The following is a 24321-nucleotide window of genomic DNA, read 5'->3' as shown; positions in this document are numbered from 1 at the left end:
TTGGCATTAAAACATTTACGTCAGAAAATGTGTTGTCTCATAATCTGATACAGACCATTCAAATGTAATCACATTTTTTTTGTCCACACAATTAAATCATCCAGGGTGGTTTAATGTGGAATGTACTGTTCTAGAGAAACTTTGAGTCAGGACTGTTCACAGTGGTGGTGATAGGAACCAGACATCTGAAGACTTCAATGCCTTTGAAAGCTATTTCAAGGAAAGTTATTACACAAAATGGCTATTAATACATTGCCTGGTGCATGACATATTGTTTTTTGATAGTTTTAGGGTAAGGTTTTGACCTAAAACTTATTTTAAAATAAACCCCAATTCCAAAAAAGTTGGGATGCTGTGTAAAATGTAAATAAAAAAAAGAATGCAATCATTTGCAAATCTCACGGTCAGATGAATCAAAAATTTAAATTCTTTTTGGAAACCACCGACACTGTCCTGTGGACTCAAGAGGAGTGGGACCATCCATTTGTTATCACAGTTCAAAAGCAATCTCTGATGGTATGGGGTTGCATTAGTGCCTATGGTGTGGGCAGTTTATACATCTGGAAAGACACTATGAATGCTGAACAGTATATAGAGGTTTTAGAACAACATATGCTCCCATCCAGACAATGTCTCTTTCAGGGAAGAGGGGATGCTACACAATGGCAGACATGGCCCTGTTCCAGCTTTTTTGAGATGCGTTGGTGCCATCCAATTCTAAATGAGTTAACATTTTTCATGAAATGGTAAAATGTCTCACTTTCAACATCTTATATCTGTTCTATGTTCTATTGTGAATAAAATATGGGTCAATGAGATTTGCATATCATTGCATTCTGTTATTATTTACATTTATTTACAGTTTACACGGCATCCTAACTTTTTTGGAATTGGGGTTATACATGAAAGACGAATAGGTACATGCAGGCCAATTTAAGAAAAAATATTACATCTTTTTCTAATTTATCACTCTTTTACTGTTACTAGTAAACTCAGAAGACACACGTAGTTTCAGTTTTTGTTTTGGATAGCAAGTAAAACAGTTATATTTGCATTGTTGACATAGCAAACCCTGGTTCTTGTAACCACCATTGTAAAAAAAAATCTGAGTCTGTTGGTTTCTCTGCAATGCACCATTTTATATCAGATCACTCTAAATGACTTTGCTTACATCAAAAACTGAAATAAGCATATTTAAAATATATATTTTGGATCTCTGATTTAATATTCAACATCAAAAATCTGAATCCACTAAATTACTGATTATTACTGCTCCCAATTCTCCTTATGCACACTCTTAATATTGTAATAATTCTGTGTTTCTCTCTAGGTGGACTGAGGGAAGGGCTTTAGCAGGTTGGATCATGCTGCTTGCCTGAGGCAAGCGGTAGGGAAGTCTTCTTTCACTCAGTGGCTCCATCTCCTCATCGCTGAGGAAATGGCAGACATGCTCATGGCTAATGCTGGAATTATGTGATAACTTAGCTAAACCTTTCTCTTAATGGGCAATTTTGTGTTTGTAAGGAGTATAAGGGTTCACTTAAGGAGCATTACGGTCCTATATGAGCTGATGGAAAAATAACAGTGTAAGGAAATAGAGTAATGTGAATTAGAGGGAGAAAGTGGATGAATCAATACACAGCCCCATTCTGCCATCTGCTGCTTATATCTGTACTGTGCAGCTACAAACTGTTGCTCAGTGCATTTAAAGTTAATATTAAAAAACTGAAGCATGTAATTAGCAAATGCATTTAAGCTTGTAACATCTGTCCTTTTTAAGCAAATGTTACTTAGCTCACACTGTTACATTATAATTGTAAATGTCAGCTTAACTAGGACCTAATTTTATTTCATTTTTAATGGTTTGACAGATGTATCTTAACTTGCTAACCTTGAGATGTTAGAAAGGGGGGAGCTTTTCCAAGCACATGTGGAGCTCTCAAGATCCTCCAACAGCACATTTGGATTATGACTAGGTCTCTACATTCTGGTGACTTTTTATGTATGAAAATCACAAAATACGCCAACAGCAAATGCTTTTTTCCATTTATTTATTAAGAAAGCAAGAGATACCATGTAAAAAAATGTACATGTAAAAGCCAACTTACTGTACTGACTTTGACTTTAAACGTAAAATAGTTTCTTCTCACAAATGGCACTACAACTCAAACATACTTGATGGTGTGCATCACTCCAGAGAACACAATTCCACTCCTACCACCGCCCAGTGATGAGGGACCTATCAGCGATGGTAGATGAACTCACTAATTAGAAGGAGTGTCTGGATACTTTTGGACATAACTAGTGGAGTATAAAGTTCCTCAGCACTGGGCTATGGAGTGATGGACACAATCAGATTAGTTACAGTGGTGTAATTTGCGATCCAGAACTAACTCCTGTGGCTGAATGCAATCAAATCCTCACACAATCTCCCAACACCTAGAGTAAAGCCTTCCCAAAAGAACAGAAGTGTTCCTGCAGCAAAAAAGGGGGGCGGGCGCTCCCTATTAATACCCTTGGATGAGCATGTGTCTGCAAACTTTTGGACATATAACTAGTGTATAGCTGAACTAGAGCATTATTTAATCAAGGCTCTTATTTGGACCCCACTGCCTGCGAAAGTGAACGGTACACTCTTAAAAAAGATGGAAAGATGGAAAATAGGCATGAATGTGCTGTAGACACACTTTTTCAGAAGGGTTCTATATAGCATCCAAAAGGGTTCTTCTATTGTTACAAGCTTGTCACCATAACAATACTGGAACCCTTTTGGGTGCCATATAGAACCATCTGCAGCACATTCTCTATCAATCTGAAGAACCCTTTCATCATACAAAGGGTTCTTTGAGTCGTTATAGTTCTTTACAGAACCATTTCCTTTACTAAAGAACCTTTGAAGCACCATCTTTTTTCAGTGTGCGCATATATTTCGCTCCCACGTTACCATGGTAACGGGCCTTGACAGCTGTGGCTCCGCCTCTTTGTTCCATATAGTGTTTGGGAGGACTGAACTGAACGCCTGGCGGCGAGTCAATGTGCTGCCTAAAGTAGAGGGGTTTCACAGCGAGGGAACAGCCGGTGGAGTTCACCCGGACACGGCCGAAGCTGACCCTCCTCATGGCCAAAGTACACGGCGGCACGTCGGGCTGTAGGGCCATCGTAATGGCAGGTCAGTTTTTGTCGAAGCCCTCTCCGCTCGCTCAGCAGCAGAACAGCGGACAGCAGAGATTCGCGAAACTTCAGCGGCGAATGATGTCGGCCAGCACGGCGGGGCAGGGCAGCAAGACCCCGGTGTGGACTCAGCAGGAGGTGCCCAGCTCCGTTGCGCTAACAGACCGCAACGTTTGGTCCAACCGCACGCTGATATACCGGGACGTGAAGGCTTTCCTCGATGAAGTCGGCGGAGATCCTAGAGAAGCTCGTTACTGGCTGACGCAATTTCAGCGAGCTAACCGGTCGGTGGCGCCTGCTTTCGCCGTGGTGGAGGTGAGCAGTTAGCTCAGTTAGCTTCGGCTACAGTGGAGTAAACGGATGAGTGAGCGGGTTAATTCAAAGATAAAGCGAAGTTGCCAAGAACTTAGCTTGATATTGGAAAGCACAACTTTACTTGCCGACAGATATCATAGTAGCTTGCTAATTAACATTTTTGTAATAGTTATTATACTGTAATGGCGTTTTAAATAGCTAGCGTTAATGTTGCCCAGTGGGCATGTTTTGGTGCTGATAAATCTGTTTAAACGTATAGTGCACAGATGCTGACCACACTAGATGGGGTCAGTGGGGTCAGTGGGCCTCACAACAGAGATAGCACACCCGTCAAAGCGCACGGAGCTTCTCTCTTGACATTTTGGAAAGGTGAACGTAAACTAATACAGGTTTCCTTATAGAAAAGAATTTCAAAACTGCAGCTCAGATATGTAGAACCAGACATTGGCACGGAATTGAAGTTGAAAATGCTGATAATTACAATTACTGGAACATTCTTTAGGTTGTCATTTACAGGTTATAGGTTGTCGTTGTTGATATAACAATAATCACAATAATAGTAACAAAATGTGAATATATGGGAGTTTCCAACTACAGGTACTTTACTTTTAATTTACTGAGCAGATTTTTGGTCAGAATAACAGTTTTGTCCATGTCCTTCACTTGCGATTTCAATCTTAAACTGTATTCCTGATCCAATTTTTCAATTAAAAAATATGTTTCTGTTAATCAGTAATTTTTTGTATGTGTGACCCACATTTATATGTCCTGGGCACTGACCAAGCGACTTAAAATTTAAGACAACTGCAGGTCCCCACTGGGTTTGTTTGTAAGTGGTATCAAAGATGGACAGTTGTACTTCAATAACATTTTGAACTGTCTTGCCAGATTGACCCCTCGGTGTTCAAGAGTCGTGAGATGGTGCAGCGCCTGGCCTTCGGCCTGTCTTTCCTGCAGCGGATGGATATGAAGTCGGTGGTGGTAATGGGCCTTCCTCCTGAGCTGATGCAGAAGGACAGTGGAGCAGATGGGCCTATTTCCTCTGACTGCAGGACTCTGTTGGTGAAGTATTGCCAAGCTCTCACTGAGGCCCTTCAGCACAACTCAGCCAGTGTCATTCCTTTCTTTAGCGCAGAGGCACTGCTACAACTTCAGGACCCTCAGCATGGCGGCAGGTTAGTCAGCCCACCCATCAGGGACCCGATTAAAGATGAAAAACGGGCAGACATGTGTCTTCAGTCTTTGAATATATCTGTTAAATTAGATGTGAACTTGGTGAAATCATACACTGCGTTTATTGTCATAATGCAGAGTAAGAAAAATCGTTTTTACCCTGACTGATGTAAATTCACGGGCGTTTTATACAAAAATGAGGGCACTTTGCAAAATATACTATAAAGCAGTAAGCCAGAAAATAATTTACGTTATTATTGACAATAATCAACATAAACAAGTATTCTGCCAAGACGCGTAGTTCTTTTAGAGTATGGCTGTTGTTGCTAAGCAACCATGGACTGCTGAATTAGGAGAAGAACGTTCGGTCTCCAATCACTGTATATTGCAGTCATTTGATGATCGTTTTACTTTTTGTTGTATAATAATGAACATATCAGAACATAGCACTGTTTAATGCAAAAACCATCATTTACTTTTTGTCCCCCAAATTACCACCGTGAGTCTTATGTAGCACCAATCCAACAATGCCCCTCTTACCACGCTCCCTGCCCCCTATATAGTGCACCACAATAGTGCTTAATATAGCTACAAAATAATCATTTGGGATTCAGCCACATCTACACTCAACAATTAATGAACTGTTTGGCTGTAGAAGCTAGGATTTCAAACCTTACAGAGCACACTATATAGGGACTATGGCGCCATTTGAAATTCTGCCTTGGTTTGATGCTACTTCTGAAACATGGACAAAAAGTGTGAAAGCCATTCAAGTGACATTCATTAGTATTTTATACTGCAGTTTTACAGTGAATCATATCATTAGTGCTTTAATTCAAGCCTGTGATATTAAATGATGGAGTTGTTTAGCGTGTTAACTATCTTTTGGCCTGTTAGCTAGCTGACCAGCCTAGTTCTATTTAAGGAAAGTAGTTGTCAGTCCCTCAGTTTAAACAAAAAAACTGATTCTTACTTCATTAACACCACAACGATTTTTCATGGCACAGTAATACAGAATTCAGTTGTTGTGAAGCGGTGATAGATGTGCGCATGCTATGCATTTTACAACAGCTTTGAACGCAGCTCACCCAATCAGATTTTTTGGACTGGAATTATCAGTTTAATAAAATACCATTTTAACTTACTTATGTTAACGCTAAATAGCAATTTAGTCTCAACGGCAGAAAACATTTTATCTTAGACTGTTTTTAGGTGGATAAGTTACAACCCCATTTACAAAAAAGGTGGAACGCTGTGCAGAATGTAAGTAAAAACAAAATGCAATGATGTGCAAATCATGTAAACCCTATATATTATTGACAGTAGTATAAAGACAACATAGCAAATGTCTTTTGAAAAATATATGCCCATTTTGAGATTGATGCCCGCAACATGTTTCAAAAAGGTTTGGACACGGGCAACAAAAGTTGTGTAATGCTAAAAAAACACCTACAAAACATCTCACAACTAGCTGGCTTAACTGGCAACAGGTCAGTAACATGACTGAGTATAAAAAGAGTATCCCAGAGAGGCTGAGTCTTTCACAAGTAAAGATGGGGAGATGGGCAAAAAGTGCAGCAACTCAAAAATATAATTTCTCGACATAAAATAATAGAACACCTGGGGAATTCTTTATCTACGGTACATACTATCATTAAAAGGTTCAGAGCATCCAGAAAAATCTTTGTATGCAAGGGACAAGGCCGAAACCCAGTATTGGCTGGCTGTATTTAGACACAATTCTGTAGTGGACATCACTGCATGGGCTCAGAAACACTTCTGAAAGCCACTGTCTGTGAACACAGTTCATCGCTACATCTACAAATGCAAGTTAAAACTCTACACTGCAAAGAAGACACCACATATAAACAGGATCCAGAAACACTGCAGCCTTCTCTGGGCTAAGATGGACTGAGGTGAAGTGGAAAAGTGACCTGTGGTCTGATGAATGAAAATTTGAAATTCTTTTTGGAAATCATGGACGCTACGTTCTTCAGACTAAATAGAAGAGGGGCCTTCCAGCTTTTTATCAGCGCACAGTTTAATAGCAAACATCTGTGATGGTATAAGGGTGCATTAGGGTACATGGCAGGGATGACTTGCACATCTGTGAAGGCACCATTAATGCTGAATGATATATACAAGTTTTGGAGCAATATATGCTGCCATCCAGACAACGTTTTTCTCAGGGATGGTCTTGCTTATTTGAACAAGAAAATGCCAAACCACATTCTGTACATATTACAACATGGCTCTGTAGTAAAAGCATCCGGGTGCTAAACTGACCTGCCTGCAATCCAGACCTGTCACCCACTGAAAACATCGGTGCGTTATGATATGAAGAATAAGACAAAGGAGACCCTGAATGGTTGAGCAGCTGAAATCCTATATCAAGCAAGATTGGGGAAAACGTTTCACTTTCAAAACTACAGCAGTTGGTCTCCTCAGTTCCCAAATTTTTACAGAGTGTTGTTAAAAGAAGTAATGATGCAGCACAGTGGTAAACATGCCCTGTCCCAGCTTTTATGAAAAGTGTTGCTGGCCAATTGAAAATGGGCATATATTTTTCAAGAAACAATACAATTTTTCAGTTTCAACATTTGATATGTTGTCTTTGTAGTATTTTCAATTAAATATAAGGTTTGAATGATTTGCACAACTTTGCATTCTGTTTTTATTTACATTTTGCACAGCGACCCAACTTTTTTGGATATTTTCATAAATAATCACCAGAGAGAGTATGCAAGGTATTTTGTTGACGCCTATCTCCTTATATTTAACCAATCTCACTTCCATTTCTCAGTAGTTGCTAGACTGGCTCATTTAACATTTGCAGTTTTGGGTTGCACTGGTGGTGACATTGGCTTTGTTTATATGCAAAGATTTTTGCTAATTCGATTGAATACATTCTGATTATAGATCAAGACTGGGGTGTTTATATGCTCACTCTACTCAACAATGAAGAACCTCTGTTTACATGCGCACTACAAGTAATCAGATCCAAAATGACGCACGTGCATAGAGAACCACTTAGTGTAGACGTTACCATGACAACGGGCATTACGTGAGTGCAGTCAGAGTGAGACGAGCAGCAGTAATCAGGAAAACGCTCTTCGCATGTACTTATTAAAGAAGGCCAAGAAGAAGACGTCATGTTCTGAGACACATAAGCTGGATGCCTGTCCCACCGCCGTCTTTTAAAGTTCAAAGTTTAAAATTCGTCTCCTCTGCAGACCCGTTTCTGCTCCCGCCATGCTGAACATTATAAACATTCGCTATGACACAAACGCACATATGCAGAGCGTACTTAAACTTTACAATTGGGAATGTAATCAGATACAGGTGTTTACATGGCTATTATTCTTTTATTTAACTGATTATTTACAGAATTACCCACCTCGTTCAATCGGATAGAAATTGTATTCCGACTGGCCTCAGTTGGACTAGTCTATTCCGATTGAGGTGTATACATGGACATATTCTATTCCAATTGAGCTATTAGTCGAATTATTAATGGATTATTGGGCTGAATGCAAATGTGCCTGTTGTTTTTGCAGAGGTTTCTCATATAGTCTGATTTTATCTACAGGGGAACATTCATCCTGTTAGGTCAAGATTAGAGAGCAGAGTGCTACACAGTCTGGTTTTTAGTGTAGTGGTGACATCACAGTGAAATAAGTTGATTTATATTGATTTGTTGCATAACATGCTATTGTGGAGGGCAAGTTAGAGGGCCAGAAATGTTGCAGAGGAGTCTGGTGCGAGGGTGATTCTTACCAGCAGCCATTTAGGCCATGGGCTGAGAGCTGTATTCTGTAGGGTGGAAGTTAGGGTTGGTGATATAATGGTAGTACAGTATACCACGGTGTGTGTGTGTGTGTATATATATATATATATATATATATATATATATATTTTAAAAATGGCTTCTTCTACTAAGCTTTAGTTGTAATTGTTTGCTATATGTATCTCACTGTGTGCATTCGCGTTAGTGGCAGTCCCTCTGTGATGGTGGACACAGCCCTGTTGCAGTGGAGTCTGGACTGTGGAGCCATTCCCCTAGTGTGTCCTGTGGGCCGCGATGCAGCTGGCTGCTCCATACTCCTGGACTCAGTCCAGGTCACTGCGGCCATCTCACGAGCCATACAGCCCCTCAAAGTCATGTTTCTCAACAGCTGGGGTGGCCTGCGTAACCAGAACAAGAAGGTGAGTGTGCGCGTGTTCATGTGAACTGAACACCTGTTAACCTGCAGACTTCTGATTTGGCTGCTGTAAGTGTAAAGAGCGTGGACCTACATTCGACTCCTGCAGTTCATGTCTACTGCCTAATGTTTTGGTAGATTACAATTCATAGTTTACTTCTAATAAATGGCTGTTTGCCGTTGTCAGTATTTTAACAAACAAAAGTACCATCTCTGCTAATTTCACACTTAACATTCAGCAACTTAATGTGTTTATTAATTGGTAAATTCAGTTTGCTATTATGTATTACTTCAGTCGTTATTAATATAGTCAGAACTTGGCCTAATGTTGTTTGTCAATTTAAAGCTCTGTTTTTGATAAATGGCAGGTTGCCAAAGGCAGGATTTGAACAAACAAAAGCACTGTCAGTGTTACCACATTCACACACACAAACCCACCCACACCCACCCAAAGGAAAGATCTAACATTGACTTACGTCCTTCAGGGTCCTAGATTTATCATCTGTTGCTTATTTAGACTGAAGATTCCCAGGCAAAGCTGGCTAAAGGACAACAGTTTAAGTCAAATCAGCCTCTTGTTATGCAGCAATATATCTTAACGGACTCAGACAGGCCTGGCAAGTGCTGAGCTTAACTAAAACTTAGCAAGTTAAAAAAAGGTCTCTGTTCATAGATCAGTACTGTCCAGGTTTTATTAACTTGGTGGCAAATTCAGAAAAATAATTTAGAGTTCTAGGCTACAAAGTACCTGTGATAATTAATAAAGGAATAAATGCTCAGTATAATTGCAGTAAAATAACTATCGTTACACTCCCTTTTCATTTAGTAACCAGCCATAAAATTGAGCTTTAAGGACATGCATTATTCAATTATTATATTATGTTATTAATATGCTAGTAACATTTTACAAATTATTATTTTGGAAAACATACATACCATGCTGTGCCAGACATGCCAAACTATAACAAACTTAATTGTTTCTCCCACTGTGTAAATATATGTTTATTTTAGGGGAATTGGTGTTCTGATTTTGATGTAGTATGTTTGTATAGTGGAAAATTAAATTAATTAATCAGATTGTATTTCTGTTAAAAATAAGCAGTTCCATTAGGGCAGATCTGGTAACTTGAAGTGTTGAATTGGTGTGTTCGTCAGGTCATAGGGACAGTATCGCTGCCGGCTGACCTGCCAACACTATGGTCTGCTGAGTGGCTGTGTGCTCTGGAACGCAGACGAGTCAGTGCTATTGCTCAACTCCTCAACCAGCTCCCGCCTGAGAGCTCCGCTGTAGTCACTTCAGTCAACACGCTGCTGACAGAACTCTTCAGCCACAAGGGTGAGAAACACGTGCGTGCACACACACACACACACACTTGCTATACTTGTGGGAACTTCCGTAGGTTTTTATTGATTTTTGTATTACTGTAGCCAAACAGTACTACACCTATACCTAAACCTAACCCTAACCGTAACCTCAGCATGCAAAAGGCAGTTTTTCTTTTAGTTTTTCAAAAAAAAAAAAAAACATGCTTAAGTGAGGACCAGAAAAGTGTTCTGACTTGAGAATAAAATGTTATGTTGTCCTATCATTTTGAGGACATGTGGTCTTCCGAAGTAAAGTAAGACAAGAACACAAACACAGACACATATGTACACACACTTTTACACACTATTGTACTTATAATTATGTAATTATTGTATAAAAAGCACATCATCATGTTTTACTTTTGTTTACTCTTCTCCTTGTTACAATATAAGCAGACAGGCTTGGCTTTTATGGTTCTGGAGGCCAAGAAGGCTCTCGCTTTGGGTCTAACTTCAGCCTTGTATCTTCCATTTTTAGTTTCGATGCTTATTTTCTCACCTGTGAGTCAGTGCTTGGCAGATGCATTTCCCCCATGTATCTGTACTCATAACAAAAATGCATTCCTTTGACATGTGTTAAATGCGGTCAAGATCCATCTCTGATCACCTCTAAGTGATCTGATCAAAATCTGAACACAGTGCATCCTGGGGGGTGTTTACACCTGGTTTTTCATGCAGTCAAATGAAATCCAATTGTGATTCGACCACCAAAAATGCATGTTACCATAAGGTTTAAACAAGCTTACCACAGACTCAGACTTCCTGAGTAGAGGACACTTGTGACTGTGTCCAGAAACCCTAAGAGTTACTGCTTTTCTTACCGATCTTTCTCTTCTCCTCCGTGACCTGGAAACCAATTTTGTGACGCCATCTTACCAGCTGTCTTAACACCGGAGGAGACAAGAGAAGCCGCTTAAAATACCTGCCAAAGCAGCATTTAGTGGAGAATACTTGAAAGTATGCTACCCAGGAAGTCATTTACAGATTTTAGTGTTACATCACTGCAGACAGGCCCAAGGACAGACAAACACAGAGCAGTCCAGCTATACTTTACATTCTGTGTTTTCTTTGGGTTTATATAGTTATCTGTGTATTTTGTACCTGGTATAAAGTAAAAAAAACATGGAGTTGAAAACCACAAAAACATGAATAGACGAGCTCTGTGTAGCATCCCAGGGCGTGCCTTCAATCGACTGTTGTGATTGCGTCATTTCATCAATAGTTGACATCAACTTTAATGACCCTGACAGGAATCAGCTGTCCCATTTCCCCAATTTCTGCTTGTTCTCTCCATTCCTGCTCCTTTCCTCTCCTCAGTTCCTTCATGTTTTTCCAGGGTAGGAGAGGAGCAGTAGGAAGGGAGGAGGAGAACAGGAGCAGTAGCAAAAGTTGCTGATGCTGCTTTGGTAGCTGTTTGGAACAGCTTCTGTTGCCTCCTCTGGTATTGAGACAGTCAGGAAGATAGAGTTACAAAATCACTTTCCAGGTCACAGAGGAGAGGAGGTGGATTGGTAGGAAAAAGCAGTAACCATAAGGGTTTCTGGATGTAGCCAAGATTTTGTCATTCTCTGGTTACAGGGGTGTCCAGTCTCATCCACAAGGGACCGCTGTGGCAGCAAGTTTTCATTCCACAATTCTATTCCCTTTGTGGATAAGACTGGACATGCCTGGTTATGTTGCTTTTTATCTTGTCCAGTCCTACCTCTGTTGCTCCTCCCTTGTTCCATGGCCTTGTTATGTCCACCTGTGTTTTATTTGTAAACCTGCCCCTTATTCATTGTCCCCCGTTGTGTCTTGCCTGTGTTCAGTGTGTACATATAGTCCATTGTTTGTCTTTTGTTCCTTTGCTGTTTGATTTCCTTTTCTCCCTGCCATTTTATTTTCTAGTTTCTTCTCGGTGTTAGTAGTGATGGTGGGGTGAAACTTAATGAAGCAACAAAGGTTTCCAGTAATTTATGTTGAAAAATGCTTAATGTCTTGAGGCCCCTAGTGGTCAAATGAATATAGGCCTGTGAGGCATTAAATGACAACGCTGTGTGTGTAAAATTTGGACCATTAAAAGCCAGTAAATATGGTTTAATAAAAAATGGTTGATATAAGCAATGTCACATAAAGGAATTATTTTACATTTGTAATGTAACCTAGATTAACTTGAATAATATATTCAGAAATTTAGAATTTAAATACAAAATATTATATATATATATATATATATATATATGAAGAAGTTATATACATATATATGAAGAAGCAATTATATATATATATATATATATATATATATATATATATATATATATATATATATATATATATATATATAATACACACACACACCGACTCTGAATATACACATATACACAATATACACTGGTATTGCACTATTCCAATGTACAGTTGTACAGTAATAAGTTCTGAAATAAAACTATGAAATGTGCTGTTGTAAACATTCCGTATGTGCAGTTAGTTTGAGGTAGATAAATGAGATGCAGGTACACAGGGGATAGAATGCTGATATAGAATCTTCCAGATTATACAAGATATGGGTAAAAGATGTACAACATGTCAATCTATATGTGTAAGTACAGATTTGCTAGATTGAAAGTGCAGTAAGATCAGAGTGAGTCTGATGAGATGTGGATGAGGTGTAGATTGTCCATGGAGATGATGATGATTCAGAGGTGCAGTGACAGGCCTATAGACTGATACACCAGCACTACTGACTGTTCAGTCAGAAACTGTCTCGGAGCCGGCTGGTACCTTCTGCTTCTGCTTCCTGCTTCTGTACCTCCTCCCGCTCGGCAGCTGTGAGAACAGACAGTGGCTCGGGTGGGTGGAGTCCTTTAGAATCCTCCTGGTCTTCCTCATGCAGCAGCTGGTATATAAATCCAGGAGGTTTGGGAGCTGGACCCCGGCGACGTGCTGGGCTGTCCGCAGCACCCTCTGCAGAGCTTTCCACTCAATGGCAGTGCAGTTTCCATACCAGGAGGTGATGGAGCCTGTTAGAATGCTCTCCACAGTACATGTGTAAAATGTTCTGAGGATGCGGGGGTTCATGCCAAACCTCTTCAGCCGTCTGAGGTAGGAGAGGCGCTGTTGTGCCTTTTTTACCAGCCGTGTGGTGTGTTCGCTCCATGTCAGTTCCTCTGTGATGTGAACACAGACGAACTTGAAGCTGCTGACCCTCTCTACCGTGGCTCCGTTGATGGTGATGGGGGTGTGCACTCTCTCTTGCTTCCTGAAGTCCACTATGAGCTCCTTGGTCTTGCTGACATTGAGAGAGAGGTTGTTCTCATGGCACCAGAGTGTCAGAAAGCCGACCTCCTCTCTGTAGGCCTCCTTGTTGTCATTGGAGATTAGGCCAACAATTGTGGTGTTATCTGCAAATTTGATGATGACATTGGAGCTGTGTCTGGCTGAGCAGTTGTGGGTGTACAGAGAGTACAAGAGAGGGCTGAGCACACAGCCCTGTGGAGCCCCGGTGTTAAGGGTCAGTGAAGAGGAGGTGATGTTGCCCATCGTTACCACCTGGCGTTGGCCCATCAGGAAGTTCAGGATCCAGCTGCACAGAGAACTGTTCCAACCCAGATCCCGAAGCTTAATGTCGAGCCTTTAGGGCACGGTGGTGTTGAATGCTGAGCTGTAGTCCACAAACAGCATTCTCACATACGTGTTCTTTTTGTCCAGATGGGAGAGGGCAGTGTGTAAAAGTACACCTCGAGAACATGCAAGCTTAATTTTTTTGTGTCATGTTTAAACATATGACGTCCTGTAACTGAACTGTACCTGTAAACTTGATGTTGCACTTCTTGAAATGCAACCTTGGCAAGTTCTAAAATATCACACATGGTGGTTGTTGAAATGAACCGTGTGACCTACTTGCATTATCCTCAAACACGTGGCTGTCCAGTAATTCTGCTAGATTTTGTATACCATCCCAGAAACACATAAGGGGATATGGGGAATTTTTATTTACCGGTTTGTATACATACACAGATTTAAGGTTTACATGTAGATTAAGTCATATTCTATTCCAGTGTCATTTGAGCTTCTTCATGTGTTTTTCAGGTTCTGGCACCCTGTTCAAAAATGGAGATCCCATTCACAAGTATGTGAATTTATGTTTGTTTTTTTTTTTAATTATTTTAAAAATTTAATAAATGTATTTATTTATTTTCAAAATAATATTTTAATGGCTGACCAACCAACTGTGGGCACTTCGTGCTCTTACAAAACACTGATTTTTTTTTTACAGTCTAACACCAGTATTAGTGGAGTCAATTGAAAATCTATATGTTTTAGAGACAGAACAGAACATTTACTCGCTGTCACATAAAAACCTCCTGTGTCTCCTTTTTGTAATTTTTTAGTTGTGCACAATTTGAAAACTCCAGTTTGCCTCTGCATTGTATTAAAATTTCTGCTGATAACAAGTTTCACATGTTTTGTTCTAAGTGAAGATAAGTTACATCCTCTACAGAAAACACATTCTAATGCACAATTACTGTTTATTTACTGAATTTAAAATATAGGGAAAAAAATTCAAATGTGGCCAGTGTAAAATTATTGCACATTTTATATTTTACTTCCCCCCCCCCAATATATTACACTTGGCAATTAAATAGACATTGTGCACTACAATTTGCATAAAGATGACATATTTAAGTGTGTTCTTTGTAGAGGATGTGCTTATTTTATTACTTATTTTGACTTACAAAATCAACAAAACATATGACTGGGAACTTTTGCATATCACTGTTTGTATGTGAACCTTTAGGGCCACTTCTAAGTGAAGATTATTCTCTGACAGGTACAAAAGCCTCAAGGACATAGATGTGGACCGTCTCTTGGCTCTGATCAACAAATCATTTGGGAAGAAACTGAAGGAGGATTACATCACCTCTCTTAAGGGGAGACTACATTCCATCTATCTGTCAGAAGGGTAAGAACAGCCTCACCTCAGCAGGGTTGGACTGTTTAGCAGATTTTAGACTTTTCTATTTAAACATGATGAAGAACTGAAACAAAGTCATAATAAACAGTTGTCCATGAGCTTACTGCAGTTCCACACCTCTTTAAGATTATTCTACTTATTATTCCTATACTGCTGCTTTCTGTTCTGTAAGTATAAAGGCCATAGTGTAGTACATATACAGTAGTTGTATTACGTTTATTGGGGGCAGAACTGCATGTTTACTTGCTTTGTGCTCTTCAGGTATAGTGCGGCAGCCATTATTACCTGTGAGTCTGTGAGCAGTGGCACTCTGTATTTGGATAAGTTTGTGGTGAGTGGCAGTAAACAGGGCCAGGGCACCAGTCAGATCCTGTGGGAGTGCATCCGCCAGGACCTGGGCAAACTGTTCTGGAGATCCCGCTCAACCAACCGCATTAACCCTTGGTGAGTTGGAGGACACTGACATAAAACCAAATTTAAAAGCAATTTATTGATAAATTGGGGCACAGATTCCCAACCCTGTTCCTGGAGGACCCCTGTCCTGCACGTTAGAAATTTTTCTGGTCTGAAACATCTACTTGATCCTAGGAAGGGCTTGTCTATTAGCTGATTAGTTGGATCAGATGTGTTGTAAGCAGGAAAAACGCTCCTGTGTGTAGGACAGGGGTGCTCCAGGACCAAGGTTGAATGACAAGGCTGAATCACTAAATGAATTAAATGAAATTAAATGAAATGAAATTCTAACAGCTATTAGAACAGTTATGCTGTTTTTTATTATGGAGGTAGATGGATGATAGCAAACTGTTAAACGGATGGAAAACTATTCCATGTTTTTCAGTACACTTTTGCTAATTTTTGCCATCAGATATAACAGTGGTATAACTGGATGTTGCTTTTTTTCAGCAAACACAGGTTCTGAACATGAAGTTGTATACCAGTACCTGTTCATGTACAATAAAATCAACACTTTAATGAAAACCTTTTAGAAACATTTGTGTTCAAAACACGTCTTACGATATAAGAGTAGCACATGCAAGTAAGAATGCCACTGTTATTCCAGTGATGCTGTCACCATGGCAGTGTTTACATGGCTGCATGCTGCTGTCAGTCGCATTCTGTCGCTGATTCTAACAGCTACTGTTAGAAAGACACTACTGCTATAAGACGTGGAACGACATTTTTGACGCAAATATACAAGCACCAGTGGTAGTAGTGGGCAGAATGGCCAAAAATTTGTATCACAGTACATTTAACATTTCTGATGTTTTTGGTATATATCATTGTATATTTATTTTTCCAAATAAAACCATTTTAGATGCTTAAGTACTAGGGGTGGGAATCTTTAGGCGCCTCACGATTCGATTCGATTACGATTCAGAGGGCTACGATGCGATTATGAAACGATTATCGATGCATCTCGATGCATCTTTTTTTTTTCTATACAGGATTTCTATTTTCTTACTGTCTGAGGACTTGGTAGTTTTAAAGCAGAGTATTTGTAATGATCCATAATGAATTTACTTCCAATATCTTTTATTAATAAATCAAATGGAAGTGATGTGGCAATTGAAGTAGAAGACTCTCATTCACTGCTATTGTTTGGAGCACGAGACGCTGCCACTCGTCTGCGATAAAATGCGCAGTTACAGTGAAATAAGATCCTGTGGCCGTGGACGTCCACGCAGCACAAGTTACAGCTATTCTACCCGTTTTCTTTAGTGATTTTATAACTTTGGTTTTGGTCTCGTTGTAGAGACAGGGAGGGGGGACGATCGCTGTGGCACTAAAATATCCCTGAGACGGGACGTGTGCAACGTAGCGGGAAAGCCCTGTTTCGCAACGACTAAGAACTGCAGGTCACATAGCCACAAAGCGTTATTCGCATTTATAAGCACTGCAGTTGATTCCTGGCAAGTTAAATCTGCAACTATAGACTGTCGAACACTAAACATTTGCGAAGCTGAAGTCGCTTCTCTTTCAAATTTTCCCCATTCCACCTTAAATGGTGCCGCATTTACATTCGGCGCCTCAGGCAGAATTTAAGGTGGAACGGGAAAATTCGAACAAGAAGCTGGAGAATAAGAAGCGACTTCAGTGTCGGAAAACAGTCGAATGCTGAGAGACTTTTTACGAGAAACTGCTCTAGTTTTGAGGAAAAGTTCCCTGAGGGAAAGGGGAGGAAAGCGGCTATAGCTAAAGCTTAAAGCAGAGCGGAGTAAATCTGCATTTTCATTTATATTGTTTAGCCTTTACTAGGACATTAACACATACTGAGACATACTGGACATAAATGTTGTGACTCCCAAGGTGGTTTGACTTTGTTGAAAGGACAAAATGGCTCTTCTTATCATTTGGGTTGTGACTCCTGACCTGACCTGGCTTTAATACAGAGGGAGCCGGTCGGATTTCTCGCTCATCCAGTTGTGTTTTTGTTATGTGCCGCCACAGACTGTCCGGGCGCTGCACTTACCCACTTCCAAGTTCCGCCCTTTGCGTTCCGTCGACATTACGTTATAAATTAAATATTTAGAAAATCGATTTTTGGCGTTTGTGAATCGATTCAGAATCGTTCGCGTCCGCATCGCGATGCATCTAAAAATCGATTTTTTCCCGCACCCCTAATAAGTACACTTATTTTTGTAGGTTAACAGTGTTTATTATTCTGGAATGTCCTTTGAACTTTTAATGAGAAGCTTTTTCAATGAGCAAATCTTTTTGTTTTAATTTTCTGTTCCACCTAAGTGAAGTAGGGCTGGGCGACATTGCAAAAAAGTAAAATCTCGATTATTTTCAAATTTATTAACGATTCTCGATTCCGTTTTGGTTCTTGCATAATCCCATTGAAAAAAAAAAGACAATTTCGTTTTGGCACTTTAATTTAAATGACTGCAGAAGTTCAAAAATAGTAACAGCACCACCTATAATTATTGTGCAAATAGTGGTTACTTTTAAATATCCTTTCAAAGGACTCAAACTGTGCAAGCACAACAAAATTTGTAACAAAAAATAATCATTAAAACATAAAAGAACCATCTTAATTAGTGATATTCTTTTAAGAATAGCAAGCAGCTTCCTTAAAGCTCAAAATCAACTCTCACTTTAAATAAATTGCAGGCATGATCTCCTTACATTAAAAAAGTGCAAACCACAAGTTCTTTACAGGTTTCTTGAAAGGAACACAAGCCTATCTACTGTTTCAGGCTTGAGAGATGACCTCTGACAGGTAACAATGTTCCCAGCTGACACTGAAAACTCGCTCAGAAGGGGCACTTGTTGCAGGTATACAGAGGTATTTCTTTGCAAGGTTGCTTAGATTGGGGAAGTTTGTTTCATGCAGTTTCCACCAATGAAGTGGGTCTGTGTCAGGATCTATACCAGGGGACATCAAGTAAGCAGTCAGCTCAGCTTTGATTTTTTTCCTCTTGTGACTGGGGGGTGGATGGAGGTGGCACAGTCTTCTTCAAAAAGCTGGCTAATGATTTCTTCCTCTTAGGCACAACATGTTCATCTTGTTGACTGCAAGTTTGCTTGCTTGCTGGTTGCATCTGAACAGTTGTGTTAGGCTGATCTGTGTTTTTCTCTGCTAGCAGAGAGATCAACTCTGTAATGGCTCGCTCTTTGATTCCTTCCAGCTCCTCTTGCTCTATGTAACTTTGACTGTAGAATGCTGCTGTTAAACAGATGAAGCACTGGTTTGAGGCAGGAGACACTCATATACTCTTCACCCGACAATGCATCAGTGAACTCCTGTAGTGGACTTACAGCTTTATTCACTGACTCTAATACATCAATGTCTTGCCAAGTGGGTACTAGCTGCCGAGACTTCTTATCCGAGCCCAAAACTATGGCTATGGCTTTCTCCTGCTCCAAAACGCGATGTATCATTTTTTTTCTGGAACCCCACCTGTTTGGAGATTCGGTAATGAGCTGATGAGTTGGTAGGCCAAGTTCAGTCTGTGCTAAAGCCAGGTCTCTTCTTTTCCAGCTAAAGGAAAATGCACTTGCAACTTTCTTGCACACCCCAATTGCATGGTCAACCCGTGGATCTTTCACACCATTTTCTGTGTTCAGAAAGCAAAAAGAATTATTTTCACACTTGTGACATTAACATTTTCAAACAGCTCATAATTTTTTTGACAAAATCCACCATACATCATTTTGCTGATGCATATAAAAACTTACTCTCTCTGTCTCCCTCACACAGACATACAATTAAAACAGAAACACTAACCATTATGCAGCTTTTAAACTTAAAACTTTGAAAAATAGGTAATCAAGTTAACTTGAAATGACCATTTCAGGTCACTGACCTTGTAATATTAAGTTAACAGGGAAATAATTTGTGTTTTAAGTTTATTAATTTCAGAGGTTCACTGAATATTTCATGTTAACTTGGTCACTTTCATTTTTGAGTTTAGATTTATAAGATTTAAATGTTAAAGTTCTAATTGTGCTGTGAAAAGCACATTAATCACCAAGTTTTGTTGTGAAATTCAATGTCATAAAATATTAAGTAAACAACTTACCAATGGCATTGTGGAGTCTATGTCCAAAACGCTGGAGATGGGTCCACTCGTTACTTCCACTGTCAGTAGTTACGCATACTTGTCTGTCTTCACTAAGCTTCCAAGAAGCCAAGGCGTCTTTAAGCCCTTGGCTAATGACTTCACCAGTGGGGTCGTCAGGGAAGTAACATGTCTGGAGGCAAACACTCTGCAGCGTCCAATCTTCATCGATATAGTGAACCGTTAGACTCATGTATGGCTGAACGATACGACTGCTCCAAAGGTCTGTCGTGGTAGCATAAAACAGAACTTTCTCCATCTTCTCCGCTACTCTTGCACGTGTAGCTGTGTACAGACGAGGCAGTACCGTATGCGCAAAATGTTTGCGGCCAGGAAGCTCGTACCTGGGGTCAGTTGTTTGCAGCAACTTGATGAAGCCTTCTCTCTCAACAGTGTAAATGGGTACCATGTCTTTCGCTATGTAAAATGACACTGCCTCGGTAATTTCTTTCCACCTGGGGCTCTTCTTCTCGTATGGGACAGCAGTAGAAAATGACGCAGTTAACGTTAGCTGTCTTTTAGCGGGGGTTTTGGGTGTCGGAAGGCCGCCTGTATTTTCATCGCGTTGTTTCACGCATTGCTCCCGTTCCACTGGGTGTTTGTGTCGTAAGTGCTGGAACAGATTCGTCGTACTGCCACATCTGGTTGCAACTGTCTTTCGACACAACTTACACTTTACGTGAATTTGTTCAACATCTGACTTTTCAAATCCGAACCAGTTCCACACCACTGAACTGATGTTTCCACCTTTCTTTGGTACGAGCTCACTCCTCTGCGAAGCGCCACCGGCATCCATCTTCGAGTGTTTGTGTTTTTTTCTACCGCACGCGGCTGAGGTCAGCGCACAGACCTGTGAGAGGCGGAGTTTTTTTTATTTAAGATGCGTTTTTCATGCGTCTTGAAAATCTGAATAGTTTTTGTTGGTATTTTAATTAAAGTATAAGGAATGTAAATTTGTACAATCTCGATTGTCACATTCTAACATCGTGTGAAAACGTTAATTCGAATTAACCGAATTAATCGTTAAAATCGTCCAGCACTAAAATGGAGCAGCATTTACTGCGCAGGTGCCCTAATGTATTTGCTGTACCATTTAAGGTGGAACGGGAAATTCGAATAAGAAGCCACCTTAAGGTTTGTTACATTTATGCTTCAGTATTAACTGGTCCGCAGACTCATTGTTGCGGCTGACTGAGCTAGGCAGCTCCTTAGGCAGTACAAGAAGAAGCATTCTGGTGTCCATGTTACACTAATGCTACCTTCATGACAACCAGGAGCTCGAACAAACTCAGAAGTTTGTTTAAAAAGCTTAAAACACGTTAATACATCTTGTTAAAATGCTCGTTCTTCATGAAGAATTTCAGTTGTGGCATACCTCTTCATCTGGTTCATCCGGTATACTGCCCACTAATAGTCAGTGGTGTAAATATTGGATTTCACAACAATTTGATTGAAATATGATTCTTCAGGAAGTGGTTCAGTACATTGTGAGCTCGCTAATTTCACCATGATGGGATCTGATTCTTTTAGTATGGCTCAGAATACATTGAATACCACTCACACAGTAGAGTCAATAGAAACAATACACTAAGCTTTAAAAATGTTAGCTCAAGAATCTTATTTGGGTAAAAGAAACAAGTGCACACTTTATTGATTATTATCATTTATTATAATTGATTATGCAGTTCTGGCCACCATTATTGGCACACCTGAATTTTAAATACATAATGTACAATACCTGTTTCAACAGTGGGTATTGTAATTAAGACGTTTATTGCTGATGGAACTGTCAAGAATCTCCTTAGACATGGGTCAAAGAGGAAAATCGGTGATAAGTCTTCAAAGGTTGGTGCGAACTGTGGAAAAAAACACCATGTGTAACATCCAAAGAGCTAATGGCAGACCTGGAGCAATCTGGAGTGATGGTTTCAATCCGTACCATATGCCACACACTAAACCAAGAAGGGCTTAATGGTTGCAGGCCAAGGAAGACTCTATTGCTGAAAGATAGAGAAGAAGGCATGACTGATCTTTGCCAAAACGTACTTGGACAAACCACAATCCTTTTGTGTAAATGTTTTGTAGAGCTCTTTGGTAAGAGACTAGTGATTTGTTTTTAGGAGACAAAATGAAACTTATAAGCAAAAGAACACCCTACGTACAGTCAAACGTGAAGGTGGCTACTTTGCTGCCTCAACTGAATTGAAGGAATAATGAGTTTGCAAGATTACCAAGGCATTTCAGACCAGAATGTGCTACCTCATTTAAGGAAGCTAGGTTTCCTTCAGCATGATAAGGACCCAAAGCACACATTGAAAAGCACAGCAGAATGGTTGCAAATGAAGGAGTGGACTGTTTTGTCCTGTTGAGTCCTGATCTCAAACCCCTTTGAAAATCTTTGGGAACAGCTGAAATCTGCCATAGAGAGGAAAAAGCCTGCAAATATATATATATATATATATATATATATATATATATATATATATATATATATATATATATATTTGCAGGCTTTTTCCTCTCTATGGCAGATTTCAGCTGTATATATATATATATATATATATATATACATACATACACACACATACACATATACATACATACACACATATATATACACACAAAAAAGAAAAAAAAAAAGGGTGCCAATAGTGTTGGCCAGAACTGAATCATTCCAAAATTGATGCAGTTGAACTGCTGCATTCTGGTCATTTTTACACCTCAAACAGCAGCATTCTGTCTCTACAAAATATCTGCTGCCCATTGTAAGGTTTGCAGGTAATGTGCAATAAACAGCAGAGCTGTTTTTCAGTTGCCTCTGTTTAATCAGTGTTTTTATTGCCTTTGTGTAATTTGGCTGGCAATCCTTTTTTCCAATTCCTCAGGTACTTCAAACACTGTGATGGGAGCTTTGTGAATGGCCGCTGGATCGTCTTCTGGTTTGGTCTGTCAGATATCCGTGAGTCGTACGAGCTGGTGGAGTATGCAAAGCGCATGCCAGATTCCTTCTGCCCGGGTGCAGAGATTGAGTCAGTCCCCCAGGAGCCCCCACCAGGTTCCTGAACCTTACAGACTCTCAAGCTATTACACTTCAGCATTAAAACGTGCCAGTGTGCTCTTCACACTCCTTCAGCATCTGCCATTATTTTTTTAAAGCTTGGGGTGATGAAAATGTGCCTTTCGGTTGTGTTTACCAGTTTTTACCTAAAGGAATATTTCTGTGAAATTTTTGATTAACACATTTTTCCACTTACACTTGATATACTGGCTCAGCCAAGATACATTTGATGTCCAGATTTGGCTTCTTTAGTTTAGAACCTGCAAGACTAACATTGCTAACACTAGTCATTGCCAACAAAAGTTAACCAAATCAGAGAGATTAAATTCATCCCAATGCGTTGGTATCTTAATTGGCTGAGTTCAGCTACACAATGAGGTTTTGTTCATTTTTATAGTTCACAGTAATGCTGTGCCCTATACCACATCAACAATTCTGTGTGACTGTAGCAAGAAGCTGGATGCAGTTTGAGCAGGTTGAGAGAAGTTTGGTTTTTTTTTAGTTTTTCTAGTGTTTGTTAGCAACGTTGGCCTTTCAACTCCAGCACTAAAGGAGCAAAACTTGGACAGCAAACATGTCTTGGTTGATTGACTCCATGTGTAAATTTGATTTTTCGCTGAACCATTCCTTTAAGGTGCTACAAGTGTTGTGGGCATCATGAGGTTTTCTGATAGACATGCATGTTAAAGATGTCAATTTTTTTTTTCCCCAAATAAAAAATGTTTACAATAAAATACAAGGAAGCGCACATCTGATGTTCAGAAAAGTGAAACTGTTGCACTTATTTCACATCACCTTTTGGTATGCTGTGGATGTTCAACTTTGACGGAAGTGCCTTTTATAAAACTGTCCCTTCATTATAAAATTATCCATTCATTATAACCTCAAAATGTACTTGTGTTCGACTTTGCCAATTTACACATAGTCCATGCCCACAAAACCAGTTTACCCCATGTTTAAGTCTTAGCAAAACATCTTTCACATTGCAGTTTAGTCTATGAAAGATCCTGTTTAGTCTAGGAATAAACTGTAAATTGTAAAATCAATAATAAATTACCATTGAAAAGTATTTTTAATTTACCCATTGCAGATTAGATTGGATACAACTGGCCTAGGATTAAGATTAATCTAAGTAGGGGGAAAGGGCCCTATGTTGTTTTTTTCAACTGTACATTTTACACATGAAATCCCTGTAACCCCTGTATCAGTACTGTATAAGCTGACTTTTAAGGCCGATTTCTGTATTGCATAGGCTTTTACATTTATTTAGGGAGTGTTTTGGGGGGGGGGTGGGTAGGGTTAGTGCATTTGTATACCAGAAGAATGATGTGGTGTGTGTGTGTGGGTTTATATGTAGAATAAATAAACAGCATTTGTTGCATTCTACTTAGTGTTCACTTATGGTTTAAGGTTTTGTGCTGATTAAAGATGTTTACTGTTGGGTAATTTACCACAGCATGATCAAGATAAAAATTTAGAAACGTATGAAAACATCCATGCATAATTTCTGTGATACAA

At 39.7% G+C, this 24321-nt stretch overlaps 1 protein-coding gene across 1 annotated transcript; it reads left to right on the top strand.

The window, feature by feature from the left end:
- The first annotated feature begins 3117 nt into the window (after positions 1-3117).
- Positions 3118-23974, top strand: nags (N-acetylglutamate synthase). The gene is made up of 8 exons (XM_036590222.1): positions 3118-3486; positions 4375-4661; positions 8652-8865; positions 10017-10197; positions 14295-14334; positions 15037-15168; positions 15442-15624; positions 22631-23974. The coding sequence occupies exons 1-8, from the start codon at positions 3118-3120 to the stop codon at positions 22806-22808; spliced, it is 1584 nt and encodes a 527-aa protein (XP_036446115.1). The 3' UTR covers positions 22809-23974.
- The last annotated feature ends 347 nt before the right edge of the window (positions 23975-24321 follow it).

This window comes from Colossoma macropomum, unplaced genomic scaffold (genome assembly GCF_904425465.1).
Source record: "Colossoma macropomum unplaced genomic scaffold, Colossoma_macropomum, whole genome shotgun sequence".
Taxonomy (NCBI): domain Eukaryota; kingdom Metazoa; phylum Chordata; class Actinopteri; order Characiformes; family Serrasalmidae; genus Colossoma; species Colossoma macropomum.
The sequence above is the reverse complement of the archived record's forward strand: the minus strand, read 5'-3'. Positions and strand labels throughout refer to the sequence as shown.